The sequence below is a fragment of the Eleutherodactylus coqui genome, chromosome 11 (genome assembly GCF_035609145.1).
Source record: "Eleutherodactylus coqui strain aEleCoq1 chromosome 11, aEleCoq1.hap1, whole genome shotgun sequence".
NCBI lineage: Eukaryota > Metazoa > Chordata > Amphibia > Anura > Eleutherodactylidae > Eleutherodactylus > Eleutherodactylus coqui.
The window spans coordinates 43634801-43649505 of record NC_089847.1 but is presented as its reverse complement, the minus strand read 5'-3'; the positions used below and the strand labels follow the sequence as shown (position 1 = coordinate 43649505).

Genomic DNA, 14705 nt, shown 5'->3' with positions numbered 1-14705 from the left:
GGCCTTTACCATGTGGAATAAACATTGTTATATTTTAATAATTCGGACCTTTACAGGCATGGCGATACCAAATATGTGGAGTAATCACCGTGCATGTGAAAGTCCCAACTATTAAAATATCATGTTCATCCCGCATGTTGAAAAAAGGCTAGAATTCCAGAACTGATATTCCTGCCTCCCAAAAAACTTGAATAAAAATTTGCGGTAATGTTTTTTTCATTGTTTAGTTTTTTTTTAGGGAAAAAACAGGGAAATTTCAATACTTTTTTTACTTTGCTAGATTTTTTTTTTTTTACATCGTCATACAGTCCCCACAGGGGACTTGAACTTGCAATCATTTGATCACTTTTATTGTATACTGCTGTGCTGCTGTCATGATTTTTGATGCTACCTATCAAGCTCTGCCACAGGCAGAGCTCAACAGGCCTCCAACGCATGACAGCTCTGGGATTGTTTAGTAGGCTCCAGGCTGTCATGTTAGCCCATGAGCACCCCCTGAACGTGCTACAGGGGGTGCCATGGGCAGTGGAAAGGGGGCACCCCTCCCTGCTGGCTGTTTAGACGTGTGGTCAGCTTTGATTAAAGAATATAAACTGTTAACTGCCGTGACCAGACCAACTCTGATCATGGCAGTTTTTGGTGTCTGTCAGAAACAGCTGATAGCAGCCGTGTATGGAGTGGCCGTTTATATGCGTTCGGTAGTCCTGAAGTGGTTAAGATTGTTCCCTACCTCCGTTTCAAGACCATCGGCAGTGAAAAAAAGTAGAAATGCATAAAAGTCATCAGATTTCCCAAACCAGGGCCTGCAAGAAAGAAAAAAACAAAAATTGACAGATCCAAATATAGGCATAAAATGCTGTACTCTCTGCACTTCCTAGAATAACAATCAATCCAGCAAGTCTCCTTAATGCATTTGAGGATCTAGATTATCTTACAAAATCTTAAGACAAGTTTTTTAACTTTAACTATTGATATCTCATCCTCGGGATGTCCAGTCCTGACCAAAATGCGGGGCCAGAAATGTAACAGTGAAGCCGGCTATTACACTTCCAGCCCTGACCACTGATGGTGATGTCCGGCCTGCTGCACTCACAGCAGGCCAGGCAATCAGCTGATCGATGGGTATCCCAAGCGGCAAACCCCGGTCAATCAACTATTGATGATCTATTAAGGTCATCAATATGTAAAGTCCTGGAATACCCCTTTAACTTGTACTTCCTTGCAGAAATCTCAGTGTTTTTCATTTAACTCAATGGGGCTTGCAGAGATCCATGTGCTTCCCAACTGAAACAACCCCATTCAGATAAATGGAACGGATATTCAAAAAATATATATTGTTATTTGTATAGCGCCAACTTATTCCGCAGCGCTTTCAGGTAATTTATTACCCCCACCAAACTGGGAACTCATTTTACCGACCTCGGAAGGATGAGTAAGCCTGGAGCCGGATACCTGAACCAAGCAGCGACTGAAGCCGCAACCTTCAGGTCGTGAGCGAGAGCTTAGGACTGTATTTCTGCTGCCTTAACACTGTGTGTCACAGTAATTTCTGCAACAAATCTACCACAAGTCTACATTCCATAAGAGGGAAATTTTGTTCTCATGACATGATGATATACTGTTAAAGTTCCAGGGAGTCTCCAGCAGACATGGTGATCGTGCCAAATCATCACCTTCTTATGACAACATTTAATCTCCAAGATGTTAATTTTTCAACAAACGCTTCGTTTACCCCCTACACCAATGTTATTGGGTAACAAATTACCAGAAGTCAGTAACCAGACACATTAGCTTATGCAACTCTAGCTGCTAGATTCGAAATAGCTGCTACATGGAGGACTCTGTGTATTTCCAAGTTGGCAAAAAAAAAGAACACGTTCAATTATGCTATGCAGAATAACTGAAGCCACCAGTAGTGATGCCAAAGACTAATGTGATGTGAAGAAGTGATCCTGAAAAAACGACAGTATGCAGCCTCAGCAGGCCTTCGTTATCTCAGTCCTATCGTATAGCTATGATGAAGCAGGGCTGCTCATTCGCTGCTCATGCCCTTTACTCTTCTACTCGTTATCTAGTACTTTGAGTCACGCTGTATTCTGACTATGTTACAATCATTATATTGTTTATTCATCCTCATTTTTTCATATCTCCCATTCTAATTAAGGTTACCCTCCCTTTTTTATTATACTTCTATGTAATAGTAGATTTGTACCTTAATCTCCTGCATGAGCAAACTTACTAGTGGAAAATAAGGAACTTACTTAACGGAACTGAGACCATCAATTGTGTTCAGCATTCTGTCATGAAGTTCTTCTTCCTGGTTCCGTTTTTGAGAAACGGTCCTAAATTAGGAACAATCAAATGTTATTATGTAAATATATATTTGTTTACAAATGTGATATCCACCAGTATTGTCTATTGTATCTCCACTGTATATCTGTGTCAAACATTTATTTCCCTATGACCGATGTCACGTAAAACCTGCAAAGGTGTCTAGTTGCTGGGATACAATTAATATACTGCTGCCACCCAAGACAAGAAACAGGTGGCATTAGCATGCTGGACTCTTATCAACCCTGATATGGACTTTGGATATGTGTTATACTTCTTTGCCCGTCTACGCCAGGAGACGATGGCTACCCAAACCTGTTACCATTACATCATTGACTAGAGTGAAATCATCCATTCAATCTAGCTCAACTATTGTTTTCCTTCCTCTGGATCCACAAGAATAGGAATAAGAAATCTACAGTGTATATGGGAATTCTTTTTTGGTTTTCAATTAACAGGAAAAAAAAGCCGTGCTTCTTCCATACCTTTCTGTATTTGCATGGCGCCCCATATTTTGCAGAGCAATTTCCTACAAAAACAATTCACATGAGCATTAGATTAATGCAGGTTTGTGTATTCATGTACAATGAATGAGACAGAAGCAATCAAAAAGCTAAATAGGTTTGCAATAATTGTGTTACGGTAAGGAATAACCTGCACCCATTTCCCATGATCAAGGCCCCCCCCAACAAGATATAATCCCCCAACCTTCTGAAGTTTGGTAATGCATATGAAAACTAGAGGGGTGGAGATGCCAAGAGCATACCTCATCGTCATACCATTAATCATCATCAATAATTCAACCCCCTCTAAAACATATGTTAGGGCTTAATATCCTTTATTTCCCTGCAAACAGGGGGTGGTTTAACCCTTTCCAATCCACTGTCTGACATCTAAAGACATTCTGATTGAAGGCTGTACAGCTCTGATGTTGAAAGACGTCCGTCAGGGTATTCTTACTGTACATTACTGGCCGCTCTGTTGTCTGGGGGCCTCTAAAGCATGTCACATACCGCAGTACTGGCTCTAACCAGCAGATGGCGCCATTGTATAATGGCAGAACGAGAAAGCCCCCAAGGAAACTGGATTGCAAAGGGTTAAGTGTTAGACCTAATCAGTATTAATACCATGGGGAAGGTTTAGGGCAGCGATTCCCAAAACTTATCTACTCTCAGGAAACAGTTGGTGGTATGCTTAACTCCAAGAAATGTAATGGAGAGTTGGGTAAAGCACTCTATAATCTATAGGTTGGCCAATATTTGTTGCCTGCTAGTTAATGCCAGCATCTCTGGTGTGTAGCGAGGGAGTGAAGTGGTTGATGCGGGTATCCCTGGTGGTTTCGGCTTTGAAAGTATTAATGCTAATATATAAAAGCAAGGAACCAGTTCACCTTATACGCCCAACCTCAAACACATGAGCATGGACAGTCTCTAAAACAACTAACTCTAGATGCAACGGAAGAAATGAATTCAGCTCCAGGGAGTGAAGTAAAGACAATGAAACTCTTTACTGATGATCCATAAAATCAAATGAAACTTCACAGGAACATCTAAAATACCAACGCGTTTCAAGCGCTCATGGCACTCTTAATAATGTTATATCATATATACCATGATTAAGAGCACCTTGTGTGATTTAAACGTGCTGGTATGTCCGTTGGATGTTCCTGTGAAGTTTCATTTAGCTTTATGAATCATCAGTAAAGAGTTTCATCGTTTTTACTTTACTCCTGGGAGCTGAATTCTTTGCCTCTGTTAACCCTTTCCAATCCTCTGTCTGACGTCTGAAGACATTATGATTTAAAGCTGTATAGCTCCAATGTTGAAAGACGTCCGTCGGGGGTTCTCTTACTGTATATTGCCAGCCTCTCTGCTGTCAGAGCCTATCCAACGTGTCACCTCATGCAGTACTGGCTTTAGCCAGCAGATAGCGCTGTTGTATAACGGCAGAAACAGAATAAGCCCCCTAGGAAAACCAGGATACAAATTGGATTGGAAAGGGTTAATGCAGTGGGCTATGGTAGTAAGGTGATTATGCCCAGGGATCCCTGATGATTTAGGCTCTCTCCTTACCTAGCATCTCTGGTAATATAGCTTAGTGAAGAAGTAAAGCTCTGTGTACACATGTACACATCTGACTGCGTACATGTTTCAAGCAGATCCTAGCTCGTAATCATAGCATATAGTTAAAACAGAGTACGGTATTTTTCACCCTAAAGGTCTCACTGTAAATGAAAGTATACTTTATTTGCGATTTACATTTTAACGGCGGTCCTCTTAGTTGTACAGTTAAAAAAAAGTATGCCAACACATACCACCCCAACAAAGGCCAAAAAGACAATTGACCTCCATCAGCTGGCTGGGACCTATGGATATGTTTATATACATTGAACATAAGACTAAGTGCATACAACGAATTAGCACTGTTTGGCTTTGCACCCTTAACCGAGAAACGTAACACGATATGCTCATCATGCTTTCGCTTATAGACCTCCATTAAATGACACAAATCAGCACAAGGTAAGGGATAGAGAGGTCCAAGAAGTTCAGATATACTGGTTGTCAGTAGTGAATGAACATCTCAGCGGCTGATAGTAGGCAGTCAACTTGTTATTGAAGGAATGTGTAGACAGAATTCACTAACCCGTTTTGGCTTTCCGTTTGTTACTGGTGTCACAGTGGTTGAGGGCTCACTTGTGTCAAGATGAGAGAAAGGTCTTGCTGCTCCCCATGATTCCAGATATCTTGTCATCCTGACTGATGGTCGCACCTTCAGACCATCATTTACGCGAGACCTAGAAATGTGGCGGTTCTGGATTTGACGTTCCTTTGACTAAGAAAAAAAATACAAAAAGCTCAGTATGTATTCCCATTAAATATACTCCTTTGTTTCCACAATGCAAGTCAACTTTGAAATGAATATTCACTGTTGTACATCAGTTGGTTTTGTTTACTGGATAGCTTCAAAATTCCGTACCGATTATTATTTATACAAATTTAAAGCAGTTGGAGTTAGTTTTATGTTCCACTCACTTTAGCGCATTGTGGCCATGCTCCATGAGCTAGGGTGGTCTACTTCTTCATAGCTGAGCTGTTACTCCTAGACGCTTCTTTAAGATACTAGCACTTACAGTTAACCTTCACAGAACTAGCAGATTAGGAATTACACACACTGAATTATGACAAAGGTGTCATCCCATGAGTGTGCCACATAGTCACCAAGCTCTTCAGTACAACCCATAATGCCACCATTGTTTATGGACATTGCATGGCTGTTAGCTTGATTTTATGCATCTGTTTGCAATGGGTGCAACGCCATAATCAAGCAGGGCCACATACTTTTGACTATATACAGTTGCAATCAAAATTATTCAACCTCCCATTGCAAACTAGGTTCCTTTTTCAAACATACAATCTTTGAGTTGTTTGCTGAAAAAAAAATACAATTAAACAAGAACAATTTAAATATCTGAACTAAAATAACAAGTAGTTTCTCCAAACTCAACACAAAATGCCACTTTTAATCATTACTGCAGTCTCAGAATTATTCAACCCCCTGAATAGCACCCTTCATAAGAGCACATATCTGCTAATCCGGTGTTATCTCAAACACACCTGATGCAACAAGTCAAGGGCTTCATCGTTCGTTGTATCCACTTGAGATAAAACACATTAAATACTAGTCTGGCTAGGGCTTTGTTGACTATCATTTGATTGCATATTAGAAATATGACTGTAGGCCTTTTTATACATAATGATTACTGTTCAAAAAATAATTTACATGAGCAAAAATGATCAGTTTAAACACAGCAATGATTGAACAATGAACGCTAATTAATTTGCTTATCGTTCATTTCATGCTAGCATGAAACTCATTGTTGGCTCATTCGGTTTACACACCGATCGTTCAGTTCTTCTTATTCACTGGTGCAAAGAACGGAACAATCCTGATAAAAAAAAATAAATGAGGAGGAACCCGAGAGGTTCACAAGCTCGCTATAACATCAGCCTCCCATCACATCAGGGTAGAAGCAATCAGCCGTGGCAGTAGAATCACATCGTTTCTCCCATTGCTTCCAGTGGGAGACCTAGCAAGCCTGCCACCGGTGAAAACAATGCCAGAGCACACACAAGATAGAACATGCTGCGATGTGTTTCTTGTATAGCATTGCATAGCGGTGCCATGCAGGAACACATTGCTCATGAGCATGACCCCATTCAAAAGAATGGGGTTCATATTTGTGCGTCTTGCAACACACAAATCTTACATGATTTTGATGCCCGTGTGAAAACAGTCTTAGGCACGTATTAAACACTGAAGGTCTTCATCCCTGAACTCCAAGATGTACACCTCTACTGACCCAAAAGCACAATACGGTTCTACCATGCTGAAATCCATATAAAACAGCCACTGAAGTTTTTGGATTCTTTTCTGTGAAACAAAACTGGACATTTCGGGCCTATGGATCAGCTGTATGCCTGGAAGAAGAAGAATGAACATACACTGAAAAGAGCACCCTGCCTACAGTGAAGCATGGCGGAGGCTCGGTGATGCTCTGGGGCTGCCATGCTTCTCTTTGCACTGGAAACCAGCAGCGTGTGGAGGGCAAGATCTATTCAATCATGTATCAGGAAATCCTAGGAGAAAACATCATGTCATCTGTGAGGAAGTTGAAGTTTGGTCGTCATTGGACTTTCCAACAGGAAAATGATCCTAAACATAACTCAAAGTCCACCAAATCTTGGTTTCAGAAGAAGGCCTGGAAGGCCATCATAGTTGACCGACTTAAACCCCATAGAAAATCTTTTGTGATACGTGAAGAAGAAAGCTGCAGCACACAAACCCAAAAATATTAGTAAGCTGGAGGCTACTGCCCACGAGGAATGACCCAAGACTCATCAGGAACGCTGTCAGAAGCCAGAGTTTGGCTATACATCATGTTTATAGCAAGTCATAACTGCAAAAGGGAGCTCTACTAAGTACTAAAAATGCTTGTCTTGAAAGGTTCAATAATTTTGCGAATGCAGAAGTCATTAAAAGTGTCAATTTGTGTCAATTGGGTGAAACCACTTGTTATATTAATTGTGTTGAGTTATCTAAATTGTTCTTGTTTGATAGTTTTTTTTACAAACAGCTGAAAGTTTGACAAATAGCCATAATTTACAATGGGGTTTGATTAATTTTGATTGTAACCGTAGCGTACATGCAATATTCTACATACAAATCACATGTTCAGATCTTCTATAAACATCCCACTCACTCTTGGATCAATGATAAGGTAGGTTTTAATGTTCATTTCTTTCAGGTATGGATCTCGGAGTTCTCCGTTTCCATCTTCCACATTGTAGGCTCCATTCAGGTGCTTCAGTGTTGCTTCCGTGATGTGAACACGACTATGGAATTTGAATATAGAAAAACAATGGGAAATTTAAAAAAAAAGCTTAAAAATGTTTTTACCACCATATTAAGTGATGGCATATCGCTAGTGTATACCATCACATACTGATCACGGAAGATCTGACTGCCAGACAACCCCCCGGTCTTTAGATAGTAGGGGCTAGAGCATTAGCCAAGTAGTAAGGCTCCTTCACAGGTTTTTCCTACATATCAACATCATCTGCCGCCAAATGTGCAGTAATTTCAACACAGCCCCATTCAAGTTGTCTACACAGTGGGTGGCTAGGAGCAATGCCTCCCTACACAGCTAGGTGACCAATAACGCTGTTGTGCAGGAAAGACGTAGAAGGTGACGCAGCACTGAACCAGCACCGCAAACCTTCGTTTTCCGGATTGGTAGGGATGCCAGAGGTCGAACCTCCAACAATCATAAGGTGATGGAATATGCCATCGCTTTATAAAATGAGACACCCTCTATAAAATATACTGCTCTTCTCACAAAAACAAGGCCTAAAATAACATCACCTTTAAAAAAAACAAAAAACTAAAGTTATAGCTGATGGAACATGGAGGCGACAAACAAAGAAAAGCATTTTCTTATCTTTCTCTCGAAAATCATGATATCACATTTGCTCATCAGCCCATAAACGGAAGCCGTGGCACTGAACCAAGTCTAATCTAAGTCTGAGCTTCCGCCAACTAGAAGTATTAAAATACTGTTATAGTTCAATAAACTGTAAATATGGTTCAAATAGAACTTATAAAATGCTTGCGCTTCATTTAAATTCAATTGAAAGTGTTGAAGCAGATTAGTGTGTGTGAACTGCATACATCTATAGTACCCTTGGCCTATGGAAATATCCTATGTAATTTAGTCTCTAGAGAGCAACTCTATGCAAAAGCAGGATGTAGAGGAACATTATTGTCTTCTGCAACAGTGGCCTTCAAAATCAACTTTTGGAGGGCCAATTTCTAATATACTGCATATAAAAGGTGACAAATACATATGTTGAGTTATACCAGCATTATTTATAACACATTAGAGGCCATACTGAGACTACGGGACCATGGAGCAGTATTAGGTTATGAGTTGAAAGCTTTTACACAGATTTGGGAAGCGTAAGGTGTAGAGATGAGCGAGCATACTCAGTAAGGCGATATACTCGAGAGAGCATCGCCTTTTTCGAGTACCTGCTGGCTCGTCCCTGAAGATTCGGGGGGGCCGCGGGGGTGAGCAGGGGGTTGCAGAGGGGATCAGGAGGGAGAGAGAGAGGGAGGGATCTCTCTCACTCTCCTCCCCCCTCCCCCTCACTGCCTCGCGCTGCCCCCGACCCCCGCGCCCCCCCGCAATCTTCAGGGACAAGCCAGCAGGTACTCGAAAAAGGCGATGCTCTCTCGAGTAGATCGCCTTACTGAGTATGCTCGCTCATTTCTAGTAAGGTGTCTTTTCAGGCACAAAGTTCCATAAGTTTGCTACTCCATCTTTAATGATTGTTTTAGCTAAACCTCCTCATCGAAGGTAAAATCATGTCCAATTATTACTCAACCTGCTTTAATATTGTTGCAAACAAGTTTAGTTTTTTATTCAAAAGTTGCAATAAAGTCGAGAGCAAACACATTAAGCCCAGTCTTACCCCGGGACTCCTGCAGACTCCATGCGATTAGCTAATGAGACATCATGTGACCACACGTCAAACTGCCACTTTCGCAGTCCAATCACCCCACAGAGAACATTGCCAGAATGGACTCCAACCCGCATGTTGATATCGGCTCCTGTGGCTTCTCTCACCTGTCTTTGAAAATAGGACATTAAAATTTCTGGATAGTATTGTTTTTGTGGGTTTAAAGTATCCAGCCTTGAACAACATTTTACTTTTTGCTTATTTTTTTTGTTTTATATACAATTTGGTCTAAAAAGGATATGCTAATTCTATTCTTTCTAGATATTTTATAGTGCATATACGAAGCATTGACAGAGATTAAATACAAAATTCTGACTGCCTTCAGTCACCACTAGGGGGAGTAAAACACAGTTTCTGCAAACTCCTTCCAAGCTCCTCCTAAGGCCGCCTGCACATGGGCAGATTATTGCTGTGGAATCCGGGGCAGCACCACGGATCCGCAGCAAATACCATTCATAGCATGCTAGGGGAAATAAATGGTGTTAAAAGGTTGATATTCATTTTGAATATTTGATTTGAAGATATAGGATGGCTTGGTGCTCAGTTGTTAGCACTGTTCGCTTACAGCAAGTGGGTCCCAAGTTCAAATTAAAACAGATAACATGAGCACCGAGTTTCTATGTTCTTGCTGGACTTAGATAGATTCTGAGAATAGCCACCTCCTCCCAATGAAACATTAATAGCAGTCTTCCTAATAAATTGGCCCAAACGTACATGTCCTACATTGTCACACAGGTGCATATGATTCAGTTACAAACTAGGTCAACACCCAAGAAATGTTAATTTGCCTCCAGTGCCACCACAGGATGCATTATACAGTACTCATCGGAGGTAATGATGCATTGTACACTACCCATCAGATCAATGGGCCGTCCATGTTATGCAAAGATGCGCAGATGCTCCAAAGAGAAAGAGATGCTCTATGTAAATGTTTAGAGCTCTGGCTAACAGATAAAGACTTGAGCAGAGGACCCATTTCTATTAAAATAGTTGTCTAAGGAGGGGAAATACTTGACCAGCCCAGCAGTGTCAGAATCTCCTCTTCCTGGTCTGTGGTGTCACTGAGCCAAGAGGTATGGACCTTCTAAGTGCTGGTGACATCTCTGGAGGCTGGCTGTTCAGCTCATCTTTAATAACTAAGCCAACGCAGAGACAGAGAAGGGTGCTGGCTTAGTTATTAAAAATTAGATCAGCAGTCAGCTTCCCCTGAGAGGAGGCTACAGGCAAGGAGCAACTCCATATTATGTGACCAAGCATCACAACTGGGCTAGAAGTAAAGGTTCTGACGCTGCTGGCCAGGGAAAGTATGTTCCATCTCTGCAAAACCCCTTTAACTCAGAATTTCCTCGTAGAATATTTGAAAGTTGGACTTGTAAATCAGACTGCTGCTTTAATTCTAAGTAGAATACTTACTTTATTGCATCACACATATCCAGCCCCATTTTGACACAGTTCCTTGCGTTGTTGGGTAAAGACACTGGTAGACCAGAGACGCAGTAATAGCAATCGCCTAAAATCTTAATCCTCATGCATTCGTTTTCCTAGGTAAACAACACAACAGTAAAATGATGCAGTCTTACTTTAACAGTCCTACAATATATATGCTTTAAACTCACTACTTATAGTGTTAGACAACTGCAACTTCCCAGGAGGAAGATCTCCCAGGAGGTTTCACCATAATGTCCCTCAGATACTTTTATATCATTTTGCAACTTCAAAAAGATCCCAGTTCCACCTCCGCATGCCTAATTTGATTTTAGCCCGCACTTCCAGGAGCAATTGGCATACTGAAAAGAAGCTAATGACCATGCAGACAAGAATTACTTATCTGTGTGCATAGTGTTGCCATCCTGCCTCAGCATTACAATAGAGCTGTCATCAACTTGCTGACCTTCCAAAGATAATGAGAGGACTCTGCTCAAGTGTCCCAGTCTACACAGAAAAGTTGACAAGTGAGCTACAGGAAATGTCAGCCTACATTACTGTATGTTAAGATTTTTATGTGGACAGTAGCAAAAAGAAAACATACATTAACCACCTTTAATCACCACTAAAGGTGTAATGCTACCTGAAGAGGCTGAGCTTTATGTACTGGTTACTATAAGATTTTACCTTTAGGAGGGCACATTTCTGTAAAATTGGCCTAACTTTGTCAAAGGGGAAAGTTTTGTAATCAATAAGCTTATTTTGGGTAAAAAAAAAAATCTTTTCTTGCACCCTATAGATAATGACCAACTTAAGTCTCACTGAAGTGGTCGTGTCGCTCATGCGAGTACTGCTGTCACTTCATTCAGCTGATTGGCAGGGAGGACGAGCAGTGGACTGCCCCCACAATCTGATACTGAGACGCCATTCTGAGGACAGGTCATCAATATCTTCGTGTTGGAAAACCCCTTCAATACCATGCATAATATAGGACTCTTTCTGTGCATAGTGCTGAGGAATATGTTGGCGTTCTGAAAAGTTTACCATCATCATTAAAACTGGTCCGTGGAAAGCCATGACATTTTCTAGAAGTACACAGTGTGTCTTCACACAATGCCAGGAATGTCTTTATGTTAACAGCCATCAGGCATAATAGGACGACACTTTATTAGGTTGTTAGACATCAAAGATACAGTCAATGGGTTCATGACAACATAGATGTGGTATATGATGGGGCCTGTTCATTTGTGACATTAATACCCACAGCGCCCCTGAATGATTTATAGAATGCCAATAAAATGTACTTGACTCACATACATACTTTTTGAATAGGTGTCACAGACTGCACACAAATTTTAGCAGAAGTGCTGCAAACCTGCCCAAGCTATTTTTCCAACCAATCGTCTGACCCCAGGAGGGTCTTCCAAAACATTACATAGACATTAAACTGTCGAAAAAGATCAGTCTAACAAATATCTAATATCAATGGCCAATTTTAAAATCTTCATTTTATTTATACTTTCCCATTTTTCTTCACAAGGAAGCAAATCTACCACTTGTCCTTTTTCACCCACACCTCCTGGAATAAAGACCGGACAACAGTTGGGGAAAACCACTATGACTCTACAGTGTGCCCAAAGTCCATCTAGCCTTGGTAACATCCCAATTTGTGACCCATGGGAACTAAAATAACAAAACGTCTATTCTTTTATGTCAGGTATTTGCTGCTTTTCAAGTGGATTGGCCATAATCTACTATTTAAGGGCAGCATAATACAGTGACCGGTCAATAGCACTATTAGACCAAATGGCACAAAAAATATTGTGCTATTTGGTTAATAGTAGGTTAAACAGAATAGTGACTGTATTCATGGAGAGCTCTCCGTCGCCTCCTGAACCTTGACCTACACAGTTACACAGAGGGGCATTAAGAGGCTGGGTGGGTGGGGGAGACTTTTCTCATGACTACTTCGGATTCCAAGAGTCCACCCCAAGCTGCTAAGGACCAAATGGCAAAATGGATTGCATTTAACTAAACTATCTAAGGCAAAAACTGGCTTTGTTAACAAATAATGCAGGAGAAACCACGATGGAGGGGAAGGCAAATCTATTAAATAGTTTCTTTTCAAGTGTATTCACGAATGAAAAAGAAATGTCAAATGAGATGCAGAAGAATAAAACGAACCCCCGCTAAATATTGCATGACTAACACAGGAGGAAGTGCAGAGCCGGTTAAAGAGGATTAAAATCGATAAATCGATAGGCTCAGATGGAATACACCCAAGGGTTCTAAGGGAGCTAAGTGACGTGATAGCTAGACCGCTATTTCTTATATTTATGGACACTATTGAGACCGAAGTTGTACCATTGAATTTGCGCATTGCCAATGTGGTTACAATATACAAAAAGGGGTCCAAGAGAGAGCCTGGTAACTACAGGCCGGTAAGTCTCAGTTCAATAACTGAAAAAATATTTTAGAGGGGTTTCTGAGAGACGCCATCCTAGAATACCTCAAGGAAAACAACGGCATAACTCCTGATCAGCATGATTTCATGAGGGGTCGATCATGTCAGACCAATTTGATCAGCTTCTACGATGAAGTAACTTCTAGGCTGGACCTGGAAGTCTATTGATCTCGTATATCTGGATTTCCCTAAAGCATTTGACACCGTGTCGCATAATAGGTTGATATATAATATGAGACAACTCAGTCTGGACTAAAACGTGTGTATCTGGATAAAGAACTGGCTCAGAGATAGAAAGCAGAGGGTGGTAATAAATGGTTTTTACTCTGATTGGGCCATCCTTGCTAGTAGGGTGTCACAGGGTTCAGTATTAGGCCCCATTCTATTCACAGTAAAATATCAATATTTGCAGATGATACAAAATTATACATGATAATTAATACAACTGAGTATAATGTACGACTACAAAAGGACCTAGATAAACTGGAGGCTTGGGTAGAAAAATGGCAAATGAAGTTTAATGTTGATAAATGTAAGGTTATGCACATGAACAGGAGAAACAGATGTCACCAATATACACTAAATGGGGTACTGCTAGTGAAAAGTGAGATGAAAAAGACCTGGGGGTACTAGTGGACTGTAGACTTAACTGGAGCAACCAATGCCAGTCAGCTGCGGCAAAAGCTAATAAAGTCTTGGCGTGCATTAAAAGCAGTATAGGGACGAAGGATGACAACATTATTCTTCCATTATATAAGGCACTCGTCAGGCCCCACATGGAATACTGTGTGTAGTTCTGGTCACCGGAGCTCAGGAAAGATGTTACAGTGGTTGAGGGGGTTTAAAGAAGGGCCACTAAACTAATAAACAGAATGGGAAGACTGGAATATCCAGAGAGGCTATCAAAATTGGGATTATTCACCCTGGAAAAAAAGACGGTTAAGGGGCGTCCAAATAACGGTGTATGAATACATGAGGGGACAATACAAGGATCTCTCCCATGATCTGTTTGTACCCAGGACTGTGACGGTAAAAAGAGGGCATCCACCACATCTAGAAGAAAGCAGGTTTCATCACTAGCATAGAAGGGGTTCTTTACTGTAAGGGTGCGGGCAGACGAGCGCATAAACGGCGCGTTTTTGCGACCAAACGTATATACGTGACCATCTGAGGCAATGGTTTCGAATGTATTCGTTCACATGGGCGATTTTACGGCGCATAAAAACGGCAATTCGGAAAAAAACGGAACATATGCGACCGAAATACGCGCCAACGCATATTCGATCGCCGAAAAGACCGTTTGCAAAGTAGGAACAAACGAAAATACGCTTTCTAGCTCTGGTCGTGATCGGTGAAAAACGATCGCTCGGGCGATTATACGTTGCGCTCGTGCGAACGTAAATACG

General features: G+C 41.1%; 1 protein-coding gene across 5 annotated transcripts in view; it reads right to left on the bottom strand.

The window, feature by feature from the left end:
- The window catches only part of ADCY7 (adenylate cyclase 7), a 144363-nt gene that overhangs the window by 20403 nt on the left and 109255 nt on the right, over positions 1 to 14705 (bottom strand). For all 5 annotated transcript variants that reach the window (XM_066583949.1, XM_066583951.1, XM_066583950.1 and 2 more), the window contains 7 exons: positions 10824 to 10951; positions 9363 to 9521; positions 7592 to 7724; positions 4975 to 5163; positions 2817 to 2860; positions 2262 to 2342; positions 731 to 803 (listed from right to left, as the gene is read on the bottom strand). In XM_066583949.1, coding sequence (XP_066440046.1) covers positions 731 to 803; positions 2262 to 2342; positions 2817 to 2860; positions 4975 to 5163; positions 7592 to 7724; positions 9363 to 9521; positions 10824 to 10951 — 807 coding nt within the window. The remainder of the gene's footprint in view (positions 1 to 730; positions 804 to 2261; positions 2343 to 2816; positions 2861 to 4974; positions 5164 to 7591; positions 7725 to 9362; positions 9522 to 10823; positions 10952 to 14705) is intronic.